The 27,430-nt window shown below is 36.6% G+C and overlaps 1 protein-coding gene across 1 annotated transcript in view; it reads right to left on the bottom strand.

The window, feature by feature from the left end:
- The window catches only part of SNX13 (sorting nexin 13), a 147,878-nt gene continuing 133,723 nt past the window's right edge, over positions 13,276-27,430 (bottom strand). Inside the window, exons 21-26 of the mRNA XM_018047351.1 lie at positions 26,140-26,301; positions 24,617-24,688; positions 22,146-22,291; positions 21,810-21,878; positions 20,153-20,265; positions 13,276-16,774 (exon numbers count right to left, since the gene is read on the bottom strand). Coding sequence (XP_017902840.1) covers positions 16,527-16,774; positions 20,153-20,265; positions 21,810-21,878; positions 22,146-22,291; positions 24,617-24,688; positions 26,140-26,301 — 810 coding nt within the window. The 3' untranslated portion in view covers positions 13,276-16,526. The remainder of the gene's footprint in view (positions 16,775-20,152; positions 20,266-21,809; positions 21,879-22,145; positions 22,292-24,616; positions 24,689-26,139; positions 26,302-27,430) is intronic.

Genomic DNA, 27,430 nt, shown 5'->3' with positions numbered 1-27,430 from the left:
TTAACCACTAGGAGTTAATATCACAATCCACAGGTTTAAAGGCACAGTCTCCAACACCTTATTCCTGATGCCAGCCATACTTGGGGGTGCCCAGGCCACTGACACTTGTGATTAACTGGGAGTCACCACAATCCCCTCAGGTTCAGTAATTCACTGAATATGCTCACAGAATTCAGAAAAGCAATAAATCATTATTATGGCTTTACTATAAAAGATAAAAATCAGGACCAGTCAAGCAATGAGACTCCAAGAGTAAGGTCTGGGAGGTCCCGCAACATGGAGCCTCCATGCTTTCTTCCCTCCCCTCGGAATCAGGGTGGGTGGTCACACTCACTGCCACACAGTGGCAGTGGTCTCCAGCCAGGATGCTCTACTGAGCTTTGATGTCTAGAGTTCTTATTGAGCTTTCATCACAGAGAGATATGACTGAAAGCATTGGCCATTGGCTGAATTCAATCTCCAGCCCTCCTCCTCTCCCCAGAGGTCAGCAGGCTCAAAGCCCCAAACCTTTAATTATACAGACTGATTTCTGTGGTGACAAACCCCATCCTAAGTCAACTACCTCCTTAGTAAAAACTCAAAAAATGATTGAAAGAACTCATTAAGAGCAAAGACAATCCTAATGGTCACACAAGTCCATGGATTTAAAGTCTATCTCCTAGGAACTAAATTCTTTATTATACAACAATGTTTATAGCAGCTTTATGCTTCATTATCAAAATCTTGAAACAACCCAAATGTCCTTTCAACTGTTGAGTGCATAAAGTAATTGTAATATATTCATGCTCTGGATTAGTATTAAAGATAAAAAGGATGAGTTGCTGATATATGTAATAACACACATGAAGTTCAAAAACAATTATGACAGGTTTTTTTTTTAACAGAGGCATTGTAAATGCAATAATTATCTACATAGCATTGGCTTATGACCTGAAGCATCAGAGGAATAAATCCTTTTTTTTAATAATTACATTTAGTTCAGAGTTTTGCAACCTCAGTGCTATTGACATTCTGGAGCAAACAAGTCTTTGTTGTGGGGTGCTATATATATATATATAATATTATACTATATTATACTATTATTATGCTATATATATATATATTATAGCATGAGATATGTATTCTATCTTATATATAGGATATTTAGCAGAATCCCTGGCCCTACTCTTTAAGATGCTGGCAGCAATTTCTCCAGCCCTGACAGTCAAAAATGTCCAGACATTCTCAAATGTTCTGAGAGAGGTAACTTATCCCCAGTCTAAAATTGGTAATGCAGTCAAACACAATTTTTAGAGTTTTCATAATATTAACTATTTTGTGGAGACAAACATTACTTAAATCAGTGCAGGAAATTTGTGGCATTCAAATTATGCTTTCCATAGGAAAGCTCATCTAAATTTTGTATAAGTTAGAAACTTTAGAGTATTATTACTTTTCACACCAGGTAAAAATATATAGTTGTTTTAAACCAAAATTATTAAAGCTGTCTAGTTTGTCTAAGTACTCCCTTTGTTTAGTAATAATATCTAGATTTTTATGCATTTACACACCTAATTATTAAAACAAGAACTAGCACTTTTCTTGTTATTTCTTCTTGTTTTACACATACAACCTTTGTTTCTTATGTTATATCCCAGGTAATCAGGCCATTAATTTAAAGAATGGCTAATTTTTTCACCCACCTTTTTCAGCAAGTGTTTGAGTTTCACTAAAGAGCTAACAAACCAATCCAATGGACTTTTTTTAAGTTTCTCTCTGAAAATTATTTTGTCCTTTCATTTTAAATGTATTTAAGTCCTACTTAGTCTTTGTAATCTAACTTATTAATTTTGTAGGGACATAAGCAAAGGCATATGCCTATCAATAAATACATTTAGAAAATATTTCGTACTTTGATAAAAGAATTTTACCCATCTCCTGAGCAGTGTGTAAAGGAACCCTGGAGGAGTTGAGTTTTGGATTTCTTGCTATTTCAGTATTTATATTTTGTTTTGTCTTTAACTAAAGCTCCTTTTCCTATTTTCGCCTGCCTCACCATGGAGTTTTGTTTTTAAAGAAATGAGAAAGAAAAATCGGGCTACTCAGCACCTTTCAGGTTGCCTAGGAAGTCACGAAGTTTGTGACAAACCAGAAGGAATCTTTCCTATTCAATCTGCAGTTCCATTCCACCATACATACAGACTGTTTTATAAATCTAAGAACCAAGGAAAGGTCTTAATTTCAATCACTCATACTCTACAACCACATGAAACCAATTTCAATTTTTAAAAAAAGTTTTGCATGAATTTTACTTTATGATTAATCTGTATATCTGAATTAGATATCCTCAGTAGTGCATATAAACAATTTGAATGCTCAATCAATTCCCAGAAGTTGAGAGACAATAACGTGGGTGAATGCCAGCCACAAATATACTATTACAATTATATACAGACCATTTATAAAAGGCTAATTACTTCTTTTACAAAGACAGAAAAGTTTTCCCACTTATGCACTTATACACACACACACACACACAAGAAACAGGCTCACTTATACAACCTCATCCATGAATCAAAAATAAAGAACAAAACTCACCAATTTGTTGTAGCAGCTTTGGAAGGAGAGTGGTCAGAACACAAAGGATGGAAAGGAGCCACTATCTTTCAAGCAGGCACAAAAACCTTTTTCCTTGAATGTCTTTTTTAGCTTATTTAAGTGCTGTGTAAATGAAACAACATGGAGGATTCTACCTCTGGCAGAAGAAACACCATTAGTGGGTGTAGGCAGCAATGCGAACTTCTTAATCTCAAGGCAAGACCAGGTATTGGCTTGGGTAAACCTAGATCTGAAATGCCAGTAAGGATTCTTAACACTCCTCAAGGCAGGCAAACAAAAAAGCAAATGTTGAGAGAGAATCAGAAGGTCAGACCACAGAAAAATCAGCTTCTCCACATTGCTTCCACCAATCGAGAAATGAAACAGCTATGCACTAATCAAAATCAGAACCAGACTGACCAAGGCTCAGAGAAAGAACCAGAGGGGCAAACTAGAAACAGTCAGCCAGGGTGAAAGCTCCAATTGTTGACTGAGGTTCATCTGAAGAGGCAAATTCAGGGCAGAAGGTGAGTCACCTGTGCATCTCCGAGCCCTTTACTTGTCAAAGGGAAACAGACACAAGGGGATTTTAGGAAAGGCTTTGTAAAGAAGACTGTGAGGGAATTTTCAGACTCTAGAAGGATTGGCTCACAAAATAAAAAGAACAGCAGTTATTTGAGATACAAATATCCCAGAAGCATCAATGCTATTGAGTTAATAGCCTGGTCATGGGAGTGAAACAGCAATTTTCTCATGTAATCTTTCATCTTGCATTTTTAAACACCAAGAAAAACCTCGTGTTTCTTGTTTATCTCAGTTGCAAAGTCTCTCCTCTTCCCAGCTAGGAAAATTATGCCTACTTATATCAAGACAAGTGAGAATATTTGGTTTTACTGCCTCTAGCCTTCTCCTCTTAAAGTAGGGAGAGGGGGCCCACTTACATTCTCCCTACACGACCAGACACAAATTTGTAGGTGTTGCTTGCAGAGAAAAGACAATACCCAGAATCGAAGTCTTCAGTTCCTACTGTATTTTGTACATGAGAGCACAGGTCAGTAGTTCTCAATTGGTGGCACTTTTTGCCCCCAGATATCGTTTGGCAAGGTCTGGAGACATTTTTGTTTGTCAAAACTCAGAGTGGGGCAAGTGCTACTGGCACTATCTAGCTACTGAACATCTTTAATGCACAGGACAGCTCCAAAAGGATTAGGCAGCCTAAAATACTACTATCAATAACACTACTGTTGAGAAACTGTGGACAGACTTTAGACTCAGATCAGTTCATTCAGTCACTCAGTCGTGTCCAACTCTTGGCAACCCCAAGGACTGCAGCACGCTGGGCTTCCTTGTCTATCACCAACTCTCGAAGCTTACTCAAACTCATGTCCACCAAGTCAGTGATGCCATCATACCGTCTCATCCTCTGTCATCCCCGCCTCCTCCCACCTTCAATCTTTCCCAGCATCAGGGTCTTTTCAAATGAGTTGGCTCTTCCCATCAGGTGGCCAAAGTATTGGACCTTCAGCATCAGTCCTTCGAATGAATATTCAGGACTGATTTCCTTTAGGATGGACAGATTGGATAGCCTTGCAGTCCAAGGGACTCTCAAGAGTCTTCTCCAACACCACAGTTCAAAAGCATTCATTCTTTGGCGCTCAGCTTTCTTTATAATCCAACTCTCACATCCATACATGACTACTGGAAAAACCATAGCTTTGACTACATGGAACTTTGTTGGCAAAGTAATGTCTCTGATTTTTAATATGCTGTCTAGGTTGGTCATAGCCTTTCTTCCAAGGAGCAGGCATCTTTTAATTTCATGGCTGCAGTCACCATCTGAAACCCCCAAAAATAAAGTCTGTCACTGTTGCCACTGTTTCCCCATCTATTTGCCATGAAGTGATGGGACCAGATGCCATGATCTTAGTTTTATGAATGTTGAGTTTTAAGCCAACTTTTTCACTCTCCTCTTTCACTTTCATCAAGAGGCTCTTTAGCTCCTCTTCACTTTCTGCCCATAAGGGTGGTGTCATCTGCATGTCTGAGATTATTGATATTTCTCCCAGTAATCTTGATTCCAGCTTGTGCTTCATCCAGCTTGGCATTTCACATGATGCACGCTGCATATAAGTTAAATAAGCAAGGTGACAATATACAACCTTGATGTACTCCTTTCCTGATTTGGAACCAGTCTGTTCCAGTTCTAACTGTTGCTTCTTGACCTGCATACAGATTTCTTAGGAGGCAGGTTAGGTGGTCTGGTTTTCCCATCTCTGGAAGAATTTTCCAGTTTGTTGTGATCCACACAGTCAAAGGCTTTGGTGTAGTCAATAAAGCAGATGTTTTTCTGAAACTCTATTGCTTTTTCAATGATCCAATGGATGTTGGCCATTTGATTTCTGGTTCCTCTGACTTTTCTAGATCCAGCTTGAACATCTGGACGTTCACAGTTCACATCTGGTTGAAGCCTGGCTTGGAGAATTTTGAGCATAATTTTGCTAGCATGTGAGATGAGTGCAATTGTGTGGTAGTTTGAACATTTTTTGGCATTGCCTTTTTGAGATTGGAATGAAAACTGACCTTTCCCAGTTTTGTGGCCACTGCTGAGTTTTCCAAATTTGCTGGTATATTCAGTGCAGCACTTTAACAGCAGTAGAAGTGACAAATAGATTCAAGGGATTATATTTGATAGACAGGGTGCCTGAAGAACTATGGACACTCACTGTACAGGAGGCAGTAGTCAAGACCATCTCCAAGAAGAAGAAATGGTTGTCTGAGGAGGCCTTACAAATAGCTGAGAAAAGAAGAGAAGCCAAAGGCAAAAGAGAAAAGGAAAGATATACTCATTTGAATGCAGAGTTCCAAAGAATACCAAGGAGAGATAAGAAAGTGTTCCTCATGATCTACAGATTCAGTGTGATCCCTATCAAATTACCAATGGCATTTTTCACAGAACTAGGACAAAAATTTTCACAATTCATATGGAAACATAAAAGATCCCAAATAGCCAAAGCAGTCTTGAGAAAGAAGAATAGAGCTGGAGGAATCAACCACCCTGACTTCAAGTTACACTACAAAGATACAGTCATCAAGACAGTATGGTACTAGCCTAAAAACAGAAATATAGACCAATGGAACAAGACAGAAACCTCAGAAATAAACCCAAGTAACTATGGGTAACTTATTTTTGACAAAGGAAGCAAGAATATACAATGAGGCAAAGACAGCCTCTTCAATAAATGATGCTGGGAAAACTGGACAGCTACATGCAAAAGAATGAAATTAGAACACTTCCTAACGCCATACACAAAGATAAACTCAAAATGGATTAAAGACCTAAATGTAAGACCAGAAACTTTAAAACTTTTAGAGAAAAACATAGGCAGAACACTCGATGACATAAATCAAAGCAAGATCCTCTAAGATCCACTTCCTAGAGTAATGGAAACAAAAAACAAAAGTAAACAAGTAGGACCTGATTAAACTTAAAAGCTTTTGCACAGCAAAGTAAACCATAAGCAAGGTAAAAAGACAACCCTTGGAATGAGAGAAAATAATAGCAAATGAAACAACTGGCAAAGGATTAATTTCCAAAATATACAAGCAGCTCATACAACTCAATACCAGGAAAACAAACAACCCAATTAAAAAGTGGGAAAAAGATCTAAACAGACATCTTTCCAAAGAAGACATACAGATGGCTAACAAACACATGAAAAGATGCTCAGCATTGCTCAGTATTAGAGAAATGCACATCAAAACCACAATGATATCACCTCAGACTGGTCAGAACAGCCATCATCAAAGAGTCTACAAACAATAAATGCTGGAGAGGGTGTGGAGAAAAGGGAATGCTCTCGCATTGTTGGCGGGAATGTAAATTGATACAGCCACTATGGAAGACAGTATGGAGATTCCTTAAAAAATTAGGAATAAAACCACCCCATGACCCAGCAATCCCACTCCTAGACATATACTCAAAGGAAACAAAAATTGAAAAATACACATATATCCCATTGTTCATTGCAGCACTATTTACACAGCTAGAACATGGAAGCAACCGAGATGCCCATTGACAGATGAATGGATAAAGAAGTTGTGGTACATATACACAATGGAATACTACTCAGCCATAAAAAGGTACACATTTGAGTCAGTTCTGATGAGGTGGATGAACCTAGAAACTATAGTACAGAGTGAAGTGAGTCAGAAAAAGATAAATATCATATTCTAATGCACATAGAGGGAATATAGAAAAATGGTTCTTAAGAATTTATTTACAGGGCAGCAAAGGAGAAACAGACATAGAGAACAGACATTGACATGGGGAGAGGGGAGGAGAGGGTGAGATGTATGGAAAGAGTAGCATGGAAACTTTCATTACCATATGTAAATTAGATAGCCAATGGGAATTTGCTGTATGGCTCAGGAAACTCAAACAGGGGCTCTATATCAACCTAGAGGGGTGAGGTGGGGAGGGAGATTAGGAGGGAGATTCAAAAGGGAGGGGATATATGTATACCTATGGCTGATTCATGTTAAGGTTCGACAGAAAACAACAAAATTCTGTAAGCAATTATCCTTCAATAAAAAAAAATTTTTTAGATTTATTTTTGCTTGTTTTTTTAATTTTTTATTATTTTTTACTTTATAATATTCTATTGGTTTTGCCACACATCAACATGAATCCCCCATGGGTGTACACATATTCCCAATCCCGAAACCCCCTCCTACCTTCTCTCCACACCATCCCTCTGAGTCATGACAGTGCACCAGCCCCAAGCATCCTGCACCCTGCATCAAACCTAGATTGGTGATTCATTTCTTATATGATACTATACATGTTTCAATACCATTCTCCCAAATCATCACACCTTTTAACGATAACCCTGTATGCAAGACAGCAAAAGAGACACAGATGTATAAAAAAATTTTTTTTAAAGCATTCCTCAGTGATCAATGCAAATACATATAGGAAAATAGCAGAAAGGGAAAGACTAGAGATCTTTTCAAGAAAATTAGACATTTCATGCAAAGATGGGCACAATAAAGGATAGAAATGGTATGGACCTAACAACAGAAGCAAAAGATATTAAGAAGAGGTGGCGAGAATACACAGAAGAACTATACAAAAAAGATCTTCATTACCCAGACAATCACAATGGTGTAATCACTCACCTAGAGCCAGACATCTTGGAATGTGAAGTCAAGTGGACATTAGGATGCATCACTACAAAGCTAGTGGAGGTGATGGAATTCCAGTTGAGCCATTTCAGATTCAAAAAGATGATGCTGTTAAAGACTAGATCACCAGAGTTGACATTTCAGCCTGATCACTTATCAGGTCTAAAACTTTGGTATGCGTGAGTTTTCCCGTCTATAAACTGAAAAGTATCAATAGTATCTACACTTCAAAAAACTGTGATTCAGTTCAGTTCAGTTCAGTTCAGTTCAGTTGCCCAATCGTGTCTGACTCTTTGCGACTTCATAAATCATAGCACGCCAGGCCTCCCTGTCCATCACCAACTCCTGGAGTACACTCAGATTCACATCCATCGAGTCAGTGATGCCATCCAGCCATCTCATCCTCTGTTGTCCCCTTTTCCTCCTGCCCCCAATCCCTCCCAGCATCAGAGTCTTTTCCAATAAGTCAACTCTTTACATGAGGTGGCCAAAGTACTGGAGCTTCAATCAGTCCTTCCAAAGAAATCCCAGGGTTGATCTCCTTCAGAATGGACTGGTTGGATCTCCTTGCAGTCCAAGGGACTCTCAAGAGTCTTCTCCAACACCACAGTCAAAAGCATCAATTCTTCAGCGCTCAGCTTTCTTCACAGTCCAACTCTCACATCCATACATGACCACAGAAAAAACCAGAGCCTTGACTAGACGGACCTTTGTTGGCAAAGTAATGTCTCTGCTCTTCAATGTGCTATCTAGGTTGGTCATAACTTTTCTTCCAAGGAGTAAGCGTCTTTTAATTTCATGGCTGCACTCACCATCTGCAGTGGTTTTGGAGCCCAAAAAAATAAAGTCTGACACTGTTTCCACTGTTTCCCATCTATTTCCCCATGAAGTGATGGGACCAGATGCCATGACCTTAGTTTTCTGAATGTTGAGCTTTAAGCCAACTTTTTCACTCTCCACTTTCACTTTCATCAAGAGGCTTTTTAGTTCCTCTTCACTTTCTGCCATCAGGGTGGTGTCATCTGCATATCTGAGGTTATTGATATTTTCCAGGCAATCTTGATTTCAGCTTGTGCTTCTTCCAGTCCAGCGTTTCTCATGATGTACTCTGCATATAAGTTAAATAAGCAGGGTGACAATATACAGCCTTGACGTACACCTTTTCCTATTTGGAACCAGTCTGTTGTTCCATGTCCAGTTCTGTTGCTTCCTGACCCGCATACAAATTTCTTAAGAGGCAGGTCAGGTGGTCTGGTATTCCCATCTCTTTCAGAATTTTCCAGTTTATTGTGATCCACACAGTCAAAGGCTTTGGCATAGTCAATCAAGCAGAAATAGATGTTTTTCTGGAACTTTCTTGCATTATCAATGATCCAGTGAATGTTGGCAATTTGATCTCTGGTTCCTCTGCCTTTTCTAAGCTTGAACATCTGGAAGTTCACAGCTCAAGTATTGCTGAAGCCTGGCTTGGAGAATTTTGAGCATTACTTTACTAGCGTGTGAGATGAGTGCAATTGTGTGGTAGTCTGAGCATTCTTTGGCATTACCTTTCTTTGGGATTGGAATGAAATTGACCTTTTCCAGTCCTATGGCCACTGCTGAGTTTTCCAAATTTGCTGGCATATTGAGTGCAGCACTTTCACAGCATCATCTTTCAGGATTTGAAATAGCTCAACTGGAATTCCATCACCTCCATTAGCTTTGTTCATAGTGATGCTTTCTAAGGCCCACTTGACTTCACATTCCAGGATGTCTGGATCTAGATGAGTGATCACACTATTGTGATGATCTGGGTCATGAAGATCTTTTTTGTATAGTTCTCCTGTGTATTCTTGCCACCTCTTCTTAATATACTCTGCTTCTGTTATGTCCATACCATTTCTGTCCTTTATCGAGCCCATCTTTGCATCAAATGTTCCCATGGTATCTCTAATTTTCTTGAAGAGATCTCTAGTCTTTCCCATTCGATTGTTTTCCTCTATTTCTTTGCATTGATCACTGATGAAGGCTTTCTTCTCTCTTCTTGCTATTCTTTGGAACTCTGCATTCAGACGCTTATAACTTTCCTTTTCTCCTTTGCTTTTTGCTTTTCTTCTTTTCACAGCTATTTGTAAGGCCTCCCCAGACAGCCATTTTGCTTTTTTGCATTTCTTTTCCATGGGGATGGTCTTGATCCCTGTCTCCTCTACAATGTCACGTTCCTCCATCCATAGTTCATCAGGCATTCTATCTATCAGATCTAGTCCCTTAAATCTATTTCTCACTTCCACTGTATAATCATATATGATTTAGGTCATACCTGAATGGTCTAGCGGTTTTCCCTACTTTCTTCAATTTAAGTCTGAATTCGGCAATAAGGAGTTCATGATCTGAGCCACAGTCAGCTCCTGGTCTTGTTTTTGTTGACTGTATAGAGCTTCTCCATTTTTGGCTCAAAGAATATAATCAATATGATTTCGGTGTTGACCATCTGGTGATGTCCATGTGTAGAGTCTTCTCTTGTGCTGTTAGAAGAGGGTGTTTGCTATGACCAGTGCATTTTCTTGGCAAAACTCTTAGTCTTTGCCCTGCTTCATTCCGCAATCCAAGGCCAAATTTGCCTGTTACTCCAGGTGTTTCTTGACTTCCTACTTTTGCATTCCAGTCCCCTATAATGAAAAGGGCATCTTTTTTGGGTGTTAGTTCTAAAAGGTCTTGTGATTAGTAAGTGCGATAAAACTGTTTGCTGTTGGAATCTTATTGGAAATACACAAATAGTTTCCTGCAGCTTCTAGGATTGCAACATATAACATTATCACAGTCATTTTATTTCACCCGCATAACCCTTTCACCTGCATCTAAATCCTGCCATGTTTTCACTTCTAGGCTTCTACACAAGGATAAATCGTAACGATCTTCAGTGCAACTTACACCTTCTACTAGCCATTTCTTTGGATCAAGGTATATAGCTGTGCAAAAGAGTGTCAACATAGCAGGTATTACTGCTATCCTTTGAAAGTTCTGCTTGTAACGCTGGCCTCTGTTCTCAGGTATTTGAGAACTTAGATTTTAGGAATATTCCTACTGTTCCCAAAACTGATAAAAGTGGCTCACTATGTGTAAACTGTTTGTATATAACACATGGTTTGTGTGTGGAACACGCATTTTCCAGCATTTTGGTGTCAGGCAGTCTTGAATGAGCATCCTTAACCAACCACATTTCACACCAATTGTCACAAGTCATTGCTAGGGGGAAATTAAGTATATCCTACAAGACTGCATTGGGAGAGAACTTTGCAAGCTTGTGGCCAGCTTCCCTCAAACTTAGCCATGTGCATCCTTTCCTGTTGGTCTTCTGTGTCACTTTGCTGTAAGAAGTCTGTACTGTATGACTAAAGGCACAGTCCTGTGAGCCCTCCTAGGGAATCATCACGTGGTGGTCTTGGAGTTTTCCAACAAGTAGACTTATTGTTTTATTCCACTCAATGACATGTAATAGTTCATGTTTCCCTTCTTAATTAAAATATCACATTTCATACAATTCTTATACACTGTGCATTGGCAAACAGACACAAGTATAATTTTCATTCCGTTAATTTTTTGTGTATGTGAAATACCAAGTTCTTGGCTGCTGCCTTAGATTCTATATCAAACATAGCATCTCCCTATCATATATGAATCAATGTCTGGCACACATGTTAAAAGCTGACCTGTATTACATTTCTCTTTTCTTTGCATTTCCGTGTCTTGGACTGCAAGATCAAACCTGTCAATCCTAAAGGAAATCAATCCTTAATATTCATCAAAAGGACTGATGCTGAAGCTCCAATACTTTTGCCACCTGATGCAAAAAGCTCATTGGAAAAGATCTTGATGCTGGGAAAGATTGAAAGCAGGAGGAGAAGGGGACGACAGAGGATGAGATGGTTGGATGGCTTCACCAACTCGATGGATGTGAGTTTGAGCAAGCTCTGGGAGACGGTAAAGGACATGGAAGCCTGGCATGCTGCAGTCCATGGGGTCGCAGAGTCAGACACGACTGAGCGACTGAACAACTCTTTGATTGGGTTTCCCAGGTGGCTCAAGTGGTAAAGAATCTGCCTGCAATGAAGGAAATCTGGGTTCAACCCCTGGGTCAGGAAGATCCTCTGGCTGCCCACTCCAATGTTCTTGCCTGGAGAATTCCATGGACAGAGGAGCCTGGCTGGCTTACAAAGAGTCCACTGGGTTGCAAAGAGTTGGATGTGACTCAGCAACTAACACTTCACTCTTTGATCACATCAGCAAGATCCTTGGCAAGTATCTTTCCTCCTTCTCATGAGATAATACTCTATTATCCCTCACTGAATTCATTATTCTGGTACCTAGAAGCAAATTCAACTTCAATATGTATCATTAATTTTTCAAATTCTCCTTTCTTTCAAACACTGAACTCTGCATTGGAATGATTAAAAAAAAAATCCAGAAAAACAAAAACAAAATCCCCCATAACACTGTGTCCTAAATCCATTGGTTTTGTCTCAAGTTTCTATTTCCTAATTTAAAAAGGCTTCACTTTGTTTTCTTCTCCCCTGAAGTGGAAGTCTTAGTTGCCCAGTCATGTCCGACTCTCTGAAACACCATGGACTGTAGCCCACCAGGCTCCTCCGTCCATAGAATTCTCCAGGCAAGAATGCTGGAGTGGGCAGCCATTCCCTTCTGCACAGGATCTTCCCCACCCAAGGATCGAACCCGAGTCTCCTGCACTGCAAGCAGATTCTTTACTGTCTGAGCCACGTGGGAAACCCATTCATAAATATTTATAAGAAAAGATTCTATAGTTAACTAAGTTTGGGAAGTTAGAAAAGCAAAGTTAAACAGAGTTCTTTATTATATAACTTTTTAGAACCTTTGATACAATCATTTGAATTGTGAAGGAAGATTTCAGGGTTTTGGACAGTATATAGATTTGCGTAAGTTACATAAAAGTATAAAATTATTTCTTCATGAACATCTTAAAGGGGTCCATATTTTACAGAAAGTCTTTTGAGAAACAATGTGACTGCCCCTGTTAGGGGAGGAGTAATCACACTGATGTCTGAGGTCTGTGGATCCAGATCCAAGATGGCTGCAAATACTATGACCAATGAGGCAGAGCTACACTGCAGAGTCCTGAATCTACTGCCTTTAAAACTGAAACCTCATCACAGCAGGCATATTATGAATTTAAAAGGAGGTCAAACAAAAATTGTTAACAGATTACTTATAGGTCTTCCCCTTTATGGGAAAATTATAATTTTGTATGTAGGGAAGAATGAAGTTTCTTTAATGCTGAGGTAGTAAATTACTTGCCCCATGAAAGGAAAAAGTAAATTCAGTTTGTTGTAGTAAGTCAGTAATCACCCAGTAGTTTATCCATCAACCTGGAACTTGAGTTGCTTGATTTCCAAATTGAAAAGAAAGGAGAATACACACAGATACTAAAGGTAAGACAACTGAACAAGCACTTTTTTAAAAGTAATAAAAATACATCACTATGAAATAAAATTCAACAAAAAGGTTTGTTAATACTTTATTAGTATTTTCTAATGGACAAAACATAATGCAAACCAAATAAAATTTTAAATCTTTTTAGTTCAATAAAAATAACTGACATTCTGATTGCTGTTTCTTCTTTGTTAAAGAAGTATTGATAGAATAGTTAGGCACACAGTTGACACTTATTGTACAATGATATGCACAAGTTATCTTTAAACAATTGTAATCCTAAAATGTGCTCTTTATATTTTTCCCTTGTAATACAGGAGCCATGCTCCTATAAGCAAAATTTACTAATAACAAAAGAATTTTACAAGGAGTGACAAAACGACTTTTAAAACAAGTCCTTAAATAAAAGGATGCAACAACAACGGAATGTAAGTTGTTGGGTTAAGAAGACAGTTTAACTAGATCTCAAAACAGTAAAAATTCATTTATTTTACAATTACTCAAATACACATGCATTAAATGAAAATATTGCACAAATTAAAATTTTAGATTGTGAAATTTTATACTGTTCTTAATTTTTAAAAAATTGGTACACTTTCTAGTAGTGCTTAACTGTTTGATTTTTTTTCCAAACACCCGCAGCAGAAACTTAAAATGAAGGAACTGCTATATTCAAGAAAGTTTTAAATGTTTTTTAAAATAAAAATTAAGGCTAACCAAGTGCATCCATTGGTCAATGGCACAATTGTTTTCAGCAACTATTCAGAAAACCCTAATCACAGGAAATGCCCACCTAAGTATTACATTTAAATCATACAATCAACTTTTTAGAGGAATGAACTGTAAGTTAGTAGTGATGGTTTCTAAATAGTTTATGTTACCTGAAAAATCAGAAAAACTCAAAGAATGATTAATTTTGAAGGTTCTTGCCTAAAGGCACCACTGACTTAAAAACACATTCAAAAATCAAATATCAGAAGACATAAAGCCTCTTCCTGTATATATTCATATATGCAATAAATGCATTAAATGTAGTAACTTCATTAAACATAGTACACTGTACTTATGGGTTAAATATTTTACACACAGCTCGACCAAATCACTCAAAAAGTGGATCTAATTTTAGCATGATCACGGCTTTCTCTGATGTAAAACACAGATGTGCAAAGAGAAGATGCACAACCGTTTACAAAGACTACCATTTGACATTTCTGCTTTTGAAATATAAACTCTTTTAAAGAAAAATTACTTTAAAAACCCACTTACTCTAATAGTTTTTGGTATGACTGCAGTTAGCTTGCAGGGCTTCATGAAAATCTGCAATACTGCATGACCTTTCCCTGGTTGATGGCCAGCGTTCCTCACATTATCTAGAAATGCATTTTCACATGTACACAGTAGACTCTTACATGAATTCTTTTGTTTACTCTTAATATTTACTTATGTCAAAAATATACTGGAAACGGGTGGGGGTGTATCTGAAAATCATTGCACTTACGGCCACGCTGATGCTTCCTACAGACATGTTTCACATGTTTCTTCTAAAGCCTGGGGCAGGAAGATACATTGAGAAGAAATATTATTTCTTCCACCAGAGTCAATAAAGATCTTTTCTCATTTGGAAGTTTAAATGAAAGGGATTTAATTTATGTAATTCTGAAGACATGCAACACAGGCTGAATATATGCAAACTATAAGTATGCATAAGAGCATTATTAATAAATATGATCATTATCATAAAGCTTTAAAGGAAGGCTTTATTCTATCAGGCTTTGCTTCGTAAGTAGGATCTCAGCAAGAACAAGACAATACCATCTTGTCCCAATCTTAAAACTCCCAAACAACTGGGATACCAATACTCTGTCCCTTTATCCTAAGCACCCGGAAGTTCTTTTAACACCAGCATCTTGGCTCAGTGGTCTGATAAATAGCTTCACTATTATAAGGTTTTAGTGTTAAATATTTTCAAAACAAAAAACACTGAGACGCCCAAACACTTAGTCAGTGGAAGTTAAACTATGCAGAAATCCTGCATATAAAACATATGAAGACTTCCAAGATGGACAAATGGAGACTGAGAAAACTATAGGAAATGCAGAAGCTCCAAAACTGGAAAAGGTATTTTGTTGTTGGTATAAAATTATTTTAGGGACTTAAATGTATACACCGAGGGGTTTTGCCAACTTGCTTTATTTAGTAGAATTTTACATTATGCAAAATATAAATAAAAGCATATTTTAAAAAATATTATAGTTCTGTTTTCATTATTTCTTTTCATATATGTACACTGTAATAGAGTTAGGAATTTGTACATTTACATATGACTTATAAGCTCATTTAATCCTTTGATTTGCTATTTTTGCAATCACCTAACGTATGTCTAGATCACACAATTTAAAATTATCATAGAGTAACTTTCAAGAGTACTTTTTTAATATTTCCATATTTTAAGAAGTATTTGGCAGTTCCTTCAACAAATTTTAGCCCCTATTATATAATCAATAATCTCTTAAAGAAAGCTGTAATAACTTCAAAACTTAAGTAAGAGCCACCATATGCTTCTTTTCGCACACAGAATGCCAAAATGAAACTTAATTATGAGTACCATAAGAGCAAACCAGAGCCCTTAAGACATAGAAGAATTACTTAAAATCTGTTTTCTACCAATGAATAACAAATCCAATCAAACTTTGGTTGTGACTGGTTTTATTTTACACTAGGTTTTTATGTCATGAAAACAAAGGTGTAATTTGGATATAATGTCACTTCATACTTCAAGGGCATTCTGTCATTTTCCCTAGACCTGAAACAGATGTTTCAAAGATCATTCACCTGGCTAATCTACACTATATCAAAATTCCGACAAAGATATATAAAACCATTATGCAAAACAAACCCCTCCAAACAGTACATTGCACAGTTTCCCACTGTTAACAAATTAGCCAATTTATCTGTGAACCATTGTTTTGTGCTTTCCTTAACTCTCATATATACACTCTGGCACTTTGTCATTGCTGGAGAATGCTGATTAGTTTGAAACGGAAGAGACCAATGTCATTCTTGCTTGAGCTGTAGGCAGTATCCTCTCAGTGTTGCAAAAATATGCACCAAATCATTTAAGACACAGAAATCTCTCTTGGTACAAGTGGCTGGATTACAGACAATGATGAGAAGAATGGCAGTCATATGATGTATTAATAATCTATTCTGAGACACTAAAAGACTGGTGCAGACACAACAGTATATGAGTTAAGCCCCAGAAGATCCGTCCATACCATTAGTCCTGGACAAAATGAACACCAGTTTCAGAGATTGGAGTGTCACCTTTTCTGTAAAGAAGGCGCTTGAGTAGTTTGAAGTTTCTGTTTATATTTTTGCATCTGCTTTGACCGTGAATGCAGTTTGTTGAAAAGTTCACGGAATTTATACTGTGGAAATAAGGTTTCCAAAAAGCCTTCCAAAAAGACATAAACCATTCTCCTATTTAACTGGTTGTGCTGAAACATTTCAAAAACACGAAGAATACCTTTCCGTGTTGTCTCAGCTCCAATAATGTGCTTCAGTTCATCTAAATAAGGGGAGGGGAAATAAACACAATTCATTATCCAAACGAAATACAAGGCCAAAAGTATTCTAAGTTAAAACATGTAAAGTACACATTTGAGTGACTGATAAATAACCAGTATTCAGTGAATGACCTTAATATAAGTTTAATAACTGACTTAAAACTTATATATGTCACAATTATGCACACACTTGTGTGGTATTGGGAGGCAATATAACAACAAAGAAAGCAGGACCCAGACTCAGAAACCCCAAATTATGTGTTATAATCTTGTCCCTTAACGTTACTCAGCTGTGTCCGACTCTTTGTGACCCTATGGACGGCAGACCACCAGGCTCCTGCGTCTGTGGGATTTTCCAGGCAAGAATACTTGAGTGGGTTGCCATTTCCACCTCTATGGGATATTCCCGATACAGGTTTGGAACCCACGTCTCCTGTGTCTCCTGCATTGGCAGGCGGATTATTTACCACTGAGCCATCTGGGAAGGCCTGTCCCTTAATACCTATATAACTCACCCACCCTGAGTTTCTTTCCTCATCTGTTTATAATAACCAATATCATTATTACTGTGAGAATTTATAAAGCTTTGATGGGATATAGTGAAAAGCGATCTGTAAACTCTAAAACACTATAAAAATATTCTCCATCTAATGCACAATGAGAAATACTTCAAAGAAACGTAGAAACTTGATCTCTGATTTAAAAACACTTGTAACACACTAACAGTGCATTGGCAGGATCTGACTGGTATAAACAGATAAAGGATTTAAGAACATGAATAAGGAAATGAGCACCAAGTGGGGAAAACAAACAAACAAACAAGACAGGCTCAAGAAATGGGGTAGAACAATTTGGCTCAATTTTAGGATTCCTGTAAAAGAAAGTGGTGAAAAGAATGGAAAACTGGCAGTGCTTCAACCGGTAGGGTGAGCACATTTGGAGTTTACTCACAGGCAACATCAAGTTACTAGAGACACTTGAGTAAGGGAACATCATGTAGGATCATTCCTAATTATTTATAAACAGGGCCCCCCAAACAACACTTTATTGCTTTCAAAAGAAACATGCAACTCCCAAAAAGTATGTTTCTAACTACGGTACAATATAATTTTAAGCAAATAGTTTTTAAATTCACTAAAAAACAGGTGAGGAATTCTGTACATATAAAAATACCTATTTTTATATCTTTCCTCACTTCCTTCAAGTCTTCATGTAAGTGTCCTCCACTCACAACTGCAACTCACCTGTCATTTCCATTTTCCTGCACTATCTGTCTCCTTGGCTCTTAGCACTATCCAATATACTGTGCTTCATCTATTTCTTTTGTATGTCTTTTGTGTCCCCCTAGTGGAATGTAAACTCTTAGGAGGCAAAGATCAGTGTAAAGAATAGTGTCTGGCTCACAAAATGCTCTCAATAAGTATTTATTGTACAAATGCATTAAGATTTCTTTCTACTCCGTAACTGAGTACGTCTAAAGCACCATCTGGTTTATTATAAAAGTATATTAATATCCTAGGCTACTGTTCCCCTTTATTTTTCTAAAATGTTATTTCTATAACTTGCTTTTTATCTCCAAATGCAACAATATAGTCGAGCGGAATAAATAACCATGTGGCAAATATCCAATTTTAATGGACAGAAGAGAATTATAGATTAAAACCTATAATGAAAATTTAAAGAAAAACAAAATTATAGGAAAAGAAATAGATACTGAAAACTTAAGTATTTTTCTATTCCTTATATCCATAATTAAAATGTGGAGAAGAGACATCTAGGTATTTTAAAAGACATTTATCACCATAGGAGAAATCAACAACCCAACCAAACAAAATTTCTCTTACTGAGAGAAGACAAATGGACAAAGTAAATCTAAGTTAGTGAGATAGCAGAGTTCTAAAATAATTCAAATTACACCAAAAGAATGCCACCATGTATACTTTCTTTAGGACCATATTTTAGCAGAGGTTAAGCATGTTTCAAAGGGATTCTTTGAAAAAATGTGCTTGTTCTCTTAAACAGAACAAATATTCTTTTTTTGAAAACCTCATACTTCATTATACTTTATTATTAGCCCTTTCATCTGTCATGGGTTTCCCTGATAGCTCAGTTGGTAAAGAATCTGCCTGCAATTCAGGAGACCCTTGTTTGATTCCTGGGTTGGGGAGATCCCCTGGAGAAGGGAAAGGCTACCCACTCCCGTATTCTTGGGCTTCCCTTGTGGCTCAGCTGGTAAAGAATCCTCCTGCAATGCAGGAGACCTGGGTTCGATCCCTGGGTTGGGGACATTCCCTGGAGAAGGGAAAGGCTACCCATTCCAGTATTCTGGCCTGGAGAATTCCAGGGACTGTATACACGGGGTCACAAAGAATCAGACACGACTGAGTGACTTTCACTTTCATCTGTCACAGATTTTATCATCAACTTTATTCTTAAAATGTTTCAAGACAGCAAAGTGAAATGGTTAAAAGTATAATTTTTACTTAAGTGGTGAATACAGTGGTTTCAAGAACTCAAAGCTAAGTCAGAGTTCCAATACTCACTCCTTAAACCTCGGGTGTGTGTGTTTTAGTTGCTCAGTCGTGTCCAACTCTTTGTGATCCTGTGGACTATAGCCTACCAGGCTCCTCTGTCCCTAGAATTCCCCATGGAGTAACTATAGAACACCAGGCTCCTCTGTCTATGGAATTCTCCAGAAAAGAATACTGGAGTAGGTGGCCATTGTTTTCTCCAAGGGATCTTCCCGATCCAGGGATCGAACCCCAGTCTCCTGCATTGCAGGCAGTTTTTTTACCATCTATTCCAAGGTAGATATCAGGGAATCTACCTTGGGTATTTACACTCAATCCCTTTCAGCTGATTTTTTCCCTCATATTTAAAGCTGTGATGTTAACAGCTCCCTACGCTTTATAATATTGTTATATTAGAGTGTGTGTGTGTGTGTGTGTTAGTCACTTAGTCGTGTCTGACTTTTTGCAACCCCATAGACCATAGCACACTAGGCCCCTCTGTCCATGGGATTCTCCAGGCAAGAACAGGTTGTCATCTCCTGCTCCAAAAGGAACTATAGAAAGAAAGAAAGTGAAGTCGCTCAGTTGTGTCCGACTCTTTGTGACCCCATGGACTGTAGCCTACCAGGCTCCTCCATCTGTGGAATTTTCCAGGCAAGAGTACTGGAGTGGGTTGCCATTTTCTTCTTCAATATTGTTATGAGGATTAGTTAAACATATATGAGAAATAACTAGCAAAATGCCTCCTGGTATATAAGCCATCAAATTGATAAGTTATTATAGTCAAAAGGCAGCTAAATTTGGCATGCTCAACGCATGCCATAAATTCGGAAGTACAAATTGAGATTTATGCTAAAAATGTTCACTTACCTGGCATAATTGAAAGTAATTTAGTTTTTCCTGCAACTCTTGTTCTCATTCGAATACCTTTATCTCTGCATGGGATAGTCTCGGCTAAAATGCCATTTGGCCAAAAGGCATCTCTATTTAAGAAGATTAAAAAAATTTTGTAAACATTTTCATTTTCTAATGATACAAGTTGGTAAAATTATTCTAATTTTCTACAGAAAGCACAAATGCAAACAGAAAAAGGAAACATTTCTGAAACTCTATACAGGTGTGATATTCAACAGATAGTAACTAAGTGCAGTAACTAAGAAAAGAATAACAAAAGTATGCCCTGGAGTAACTGCTCCCACATCTTACAGCTGTGTTGATTACAATGTTTCTTTCACCTATATAATCCATTCTTCTTTACTTTACAGTGTGCTGATTACTGTTCCTTAGTTCTTCAAGCCAATGAGAGGAATTAAGCACAATAACTAAGCTTCTACCTGGGATCTGGTCTCAGAGAGAGCCTGGGCAGAACAGTTCTTAACTGACAGCACATTAGAAACACCTAGGAGTTTTAAACACTCAATGTCCAGGCCTTCCACCAGATGCATTAAGTCAGACTCTGCAAATGGGACCTAAGGATCAGTCAGTACTTTTTAAAGCTGTTCAAGTGATTCCAATGTGCCCTCCAGAGGAACAACATTTATCCACCCTGAAACAGAATGAACATGCCAGGGAAGGCAGTTCAGCTTTTAGAAACAATATGGTACAGTGAGGAGAAACTCAGCTTCAGATTAGAGAAACTTGTTTTCCCAACTTTCTAGCACGTGAGCCTTTGGGCAAGCTGTTGAACTTCTCAAATTCTCAATTTCCTTGTAACAAAATGGAAACAAAAACCCCTGTCTCGTAAAGGAGGATAAAATCAGAAAGTGGCCATAGTCAAGTAGTTGGATGGTGCCAAACAAATATTGTACACTATTGATAGTTGCCTTGTTTCTGTTACTTCAAAGGACATGATGCCATGCATATTTGTGTCCTGCTTATCTCTCACTGTTAGAAAAGATGTTTATTTCTCTGCTGTGCCATGCATTCCTTGAAGGGACTGAATCTTACCTCTCAGTCCCCAGTTAAGTGGGCTAGACACAGAAAAGGGGCTGAGAACATTTTTGGAGAATTGATATATGAACTGGAGTATCACTGCTCTTAATCTGAACCTTTTCAGAGATTCTAAAAAAAAACCTCTAAATAAAAGAGCCTAAATAAAAATAAATAAAAGGGTCTAAATAAAAATTTAGACCATGGTCAGACAAACAAATTTCTAAAATATCTCACTTAAAATCAAAGTTAGCAAATACAACTGAAAAAGATTAATCTCCAAAACTAGTTAATCTGATTATATGACCATGCCATGTAATATTTCAATTATTTTGAAGCCACATTACTGTGATAAAATGTAGCCTAAGATCTAAAAAGCTTTTTCATTTACAATTTTTTTTTCTATTCTGGTTCTAAAGAAAACAAAGATTAATAAGTCCAAGGGATAAATGTTCATTATAATTTTTACAAGTCTTTTTGCTCATCAGTCATGATTAAAACCAATGTTATGGCCAAAAAGAAAAGGAACACAATGAAAGTTAGTGATAACAATGCTCAACTCTGTGCTACCTGCAGAAGACTGTGTCTAAAGACATACCTGAAACGTTTCACTAAGTCGGCTACTTGCTCCGGTGAGGTCATCCAATCAACATGGTCAACTATTTTTCTGAAAGTAAAGAAATTTAAATGAGTATGGTCAAGATTTTAGAAGGTAAATCAAATAGAGAAATATTACTTCTTTCATGGAGTAAGCAACTTAATTTGTGTGTAGATTATCTCTGAGAGCAACAGAATGCTTCAATAACCTTCTTCAAAGGCCCACAGAAAGAAACTCCCCTACAAAAGTTTGGGTAGTCTACTTCTAAAAGTAAAACTTTAAAAGCTAAGTAAGATCAGCTCTAAGTAGCTTTTTGTTTTTTTAAAAAAGTGGTACCTATTAATAGTATCGCCATATGTAGCTCTTATAAGTTGTTGAAGTAGGTTTTTGATATTCCTTCGCAACCACTGATTTCTCTCTTTTAAGTCGAATACTTCATCCATGAGAAGCAGCATTACCCTAAGTGGAATATTATCATCCACCTGAGAAAATAATGGGAAGAAATGAGATACATTTATTTGAGTTATCTATCTCTTGTGAATGGCTAATTTTGTTGCTTTTACCAAATGATTACTATAATTTACAGGTTGGAGAACAAGTTATACTATAGCCTTTATAACTGACTTTTAATTCTAATTTAGCAAAAAATACTTTTAACATCTGTTTTGACAGAAAACAGAATTCAACAAATCTACAATGATGAGTAAACTTCAAAGCTGCGCTGAAAAAAACTTCTCAAAGTGGATTCATGATGACCTTGACCTTAGGATTTGGGATCTTTTACTAGAGTCTCTGTTAGTTTATAATACATGCTAGCTAGCCCCTCTGCCTATTCTCTGGAGCAACTTTTTCAAAAAGACAAAATATTCTCAACATTTCTTTTTATTCAATAGAACAAAATAAAATCTACACAGAACATTTTGCTTTGCTTGGTTAGTGAGTTGTACATATTAGGCATTCTTACAATAAAGAACCTGAAATAAAATCCAGTACACAGCTAACATTACAAAAGGTGACTAAATTACTAGAATTTTCTTTTAATTTTTAACAAGTAAAAATTTGTACACTTTCACCATGGGAATATTCAATTAATGATATAAAAAGTAAAGGAAGACAATGAGAATCCTTCGATGTGGAAATATATAGAGAAAACGAGAAAGGTGCAGATCCAGTACTGCAACAAACTGCATAATTGCTAGTAATTTTATAATTCTTTGATCACTAAGCTATTCTTTTCTATTTCCTCATCAATATTGCAATTTGAATACTGAGAAAACAGCATGAGTCATTCATTTTTCACTGTGTTGTAAACATTTTCTTAAGTGTGCCTTCTCTTTACATATCAAAAGTTCATGTCTTATCTACTCTCAATACTGCTCTATTCTCTGATCAAGTATATTCATGAGCTTAGTGCCACCTAACAATTCTAATGAACAAATTATAAACATTTACTAAAAGGCATAATGTTACGGATATTATAACAGTACAACACATAATAAACATTCTAAAATATTCTTGAAAAAACAAAAATATTATCTTTAAGACAGTTTATTGTAAAGAAATCCAATGAGAAACTGAAGGGGATAATTATAACTTTAAAATAAATCTGCATAATAGGACAGAATATAAAGCACAGACTCAAATATATAAAATAATTTAACTTGTAACAAGGGAGAAACATACAATGGGGAAAGCAGGCCTTCTCAATAAATAGTGCTTAGGTCAACTGAACTCCTATATCACTCTACACACAATAATCAATTCTAGATGAATAGCAAATCTAAGTTTTAGCATGGTAAAGAAAAATGATGCTTGAAGAAAAGCATAGGAGAACATCTATGTGACTGTGCAGTAGACACAGATCATACACAGAGAATAAAAGCACCCAAAGTGGAAGATATTTACAATATACAGATACTTGTATCTGACAGATAACCAATACCCAGATTATACAATGTACTCTTACTAATCAAAGACAAAGACAGACAGCCAAGCCAACAGAAAAATGGGGGAAAGGACTAGACATATAAGACAGGACACTCAAATGGACAACAGACTTATGATCAGAGAAATGTAAATCCATATGAGATACAACAACCAGGATGGCTAAAATTAAAAAGGCGTAACATAAACATATTGAATTCTGGCAGGCTGTGAACCTCTGAAATTCTCATGCATTGCTGATGGTAATGTAAGTGGTACAACAGTGTGGAAAACTATTTGAGAGTATCTATTAAAATTGAATATATTCATAACCCCTGACCAAGCAATTCCATTTCTGGGTACAGAGAGAAATGTATACATACTTATTTAATCAAAAGATATGTACTCAAATGTTGATAGGAGTACTGTTCATAACACAGCAAATAAATTGTATTATATTTACAAAATGTGGTACTGTAAGGCCACAAGAATGAAGAAACCACAATCACACAGAACAACATGGAAGGCTACCACAATGTTGAACAAAAAAAGCCAGACTGAAAGGAGTACATACCTTACAGTTTCATCTATATAAAGTATAAAAGCAGGGTAGAAGTCAGGACAGTGATTATCCTTGGCAGGGGGGAGGACAGTGATAGGAAGAGAGCATTAGGGGCTTTCTGGGGTACTGGCAACGTTCTGCTTCTTGTTTACAGTGCTGGTTACTTGGCTATGTTCAGTTTGTAAGAATTCATCAAACTTAATGTTTAAAATATGAGTATATTAATGACATATACATATTATAGTTCATTAAAAAGTTAAAAAGATCTGCAAAGTATGATTTGAATTCCAATTGACTGCTACCAAAACAAAAATTAACTCACAGTATCATCAAGTTGAGCTGAAACTCGACAATGTTCAGGATCTGAATCAGTCTTGGGAATTAGAGGAGGAACCTAGTATTAAAAACAACAACAACAACAATAACAAAGTAAACACACTAAAGCAGAAAATGAAAGAACACAAGATAATAAACTGAAACAAGTGTCAAATATAATAAAGAGCCCTTGATTTGACTCTGGGGACAATAGATAAAAGTTATAGAGCATTAACAAAGTATTAACAATCTAAAATTAAAAACCAAATATAAAAGGGTAATTATTTCACTATCAACAGATTTTTTTTCCCTTAAAAAAAAAAAAAGGATTCATTTTGAGTTGGAAGGAGATATTAGTCTTTCAAACCTCCATACTTTTCAGAATTTAAAGCTAAGAAATGTTAAATGATTTAAAGACAAAAGTGAATAGCACAGTGAGAGAATAGAACTGCAATCTTTTTTCTTCTATCATAAAGAGCCTTGCAGTATGTTAACAGGCTGAAAGAAACTAATTAACTAATTGTTACATAATGTAAGCTATTGAGAAAAGGGACAGAAAGACCAGTGCTAGCTGGTAATCATTTCTCAGTGTAGGAAGGACCACCAAGATCACCTGTTATAACCCCTGCACATACTGGTCAGGAAAAAGAAGCCTGCAAAAGTTCAGTGACTTCTTATGAAGTCATATGGGTAGTTACCGGCAGAAGCGGCACCAGACAACCCTTCCTTCACTGTTAGTGCACTGCCCCACGATTAGAAGTTCAGATGGAGCATCAGAGGAGATATGAGAGTTGACAGAAGAGTATGACTTACACACACTATATTTTAGGAACTGTCTCTTACAACAAATAAATTCTATCTGTGTTTCTATATATTTCCTCTTCATGGAAACATGATCTAACAAACAAAGTTCTCATACCTACATGATTTCTTTCATAGTCTTGATTATAACTTTAAACAACTAGGTCGAAATTATTTTTAAAAATGTACATTAGGAAGCAAAAAACTACTTGATTCACCAGTATCCACTACTAGTATAATGAAAATGCTCCCAAGCAAACTCCTCTGTTCCTCTCACAGGTATCTACATACTAAGGATTGATGATGTTGAAAGACTCTTCCTCCCTTTCATCTCATGAATCTTAATCGTGTGACTCAGGAGAAATTTATGTTTGCTGATGAATACTAGTATAATTTATACAATAGCATGTACTGGTTTTGCTGTAAATTTTAACATTATAGAGTAAATATGGTATAATGGGATAAAACACTACAAAGAATGTTAACTTCACTAATTTTAAATGTGCTTTAATTTTTAAATTGCATTGCAAGAGACTGAGAAGTGAGTGCATTTTATAGTATCCACTTCTGATAATCAATTCTCTTTAGCTTTTTAATTCTTTATGAGACTATGTGTCTAGAGAGCTTTGGACTTACAAAGAGAAATAAGGTAAACCTAAGCAGGAGCTCAGTAAATCTTAGTTGACTTAAAAATCATTTCCTTCAGACATTACTGAAAACACTTCTTACCTTGAAAAATGATTGCCTTATATCTTGACCTAATCTTTCTGACATTTTGCCCATGTTGTCCGACATTTTAGTCATTCCCTCTGCCAAGCTATCAGGAAGGGATTTGACTGCATTTGAAACATTCCTCATAGAATTTCGAAGTGGATTTACAAAAGTGTCCATCTAAAGGGAAAAGATATTATATCATGACTTCACTGTATCAAGTTTATTATTCAACTGAGAAGCCTCAGAAAACCAAATGCAACACACGAAAGGTGTAATAACTTTCCAGTCTGTAGTAACTCATTGCCTTTTAAAAGTACTGAACTGTTGTCTTCAGAGTGTCTTTAAAATGTATTTTCAGACACAAATATACAAGTGATATATTTACTGGAAGAAAATGAATATAAACCTTGGGTTGCCTTCTTACTAAGAAAACCTCTGAAAAAAATGAAGAGTTTTCCCAAACAGAAACTTATCCAAGTATAAACAGCCACAACATACTTCTGCCGTGATTCAAGGCAGCAAAGACATAGATATTCTGAGCAATATTGGAAAGTAAATGAGCAGATACAATAAACAAACAGAAAGCTCAAAGAACTAAGATTTATTTAACAAAGTAGTTTTTAGGATAGGTTTCATCCTCAATTAGAATCTATGGAAGGAAACTGGAATCTATTAGGAAAAAGAGAAGCTGCAAATCAGACATGCAAGCCATATTTTACTAAGGCAGAATAGAAAAACCATAAGGAAAATATGCTGAGAGATATATAAAGAAATAATCTCAGAGGGATAGGAAGCTTTAAAATTGACATTCTGACTGTAATAGATGCCAGATAGTTTCAATTAAGAAAGGGAGAACCATCTAATAAAGAAACCAAAGTAGATGCATATGGGATCTTGATTTTTAACAGATAAAAACAAACAAAACAAATGAAAGAAAGAGAGGAGGAGGGAGGGAGAGGAGGAGGAAGGGAAGGAAAGGAGAAAATAAAAACCAGACACCAAACCAAAGTCAAACAATACTAAGAATATTTTCCAGAAAGTGTTGAATCTTATAAAGACTACCACAGAAACAAATTATGTTCCATGCAGGAAGGAAAAAAAAAAATAGCAATCATAGCAAAAAACACTGAACTCCACTGTTTAAGAAACACAACATTAATAGATACTAATAAGATAAAATTATTTAATATGCTTTCATGATTTTCAACAAGAAAACCAGAAAAGGTGAAATAGGTACTGTAATAAACAATAACAACAAAAGGGAATTTCAAGATAACTGTAGAAGTTTTAATAATTCTCTGGCGTA

This window comes from Capra hircus, chromosome 4, assembly GCF_001704415.2.
Source record: "Capra hircus breed San Clemente chromosome 4, ASM170441v1, whole genome shotgun sequence".
In the NCBI taxonomy this organism is placed as follows: Eukaryota; Metazoa; Chordata; class Mammalia; order Artiodactyla; family Bovidae; genus Capra; species Capra hircus.
Note: the sequence above shows the minus strand (reverse complement) of the source record. Positions and strands in the feature narration are given on the sequence as shown.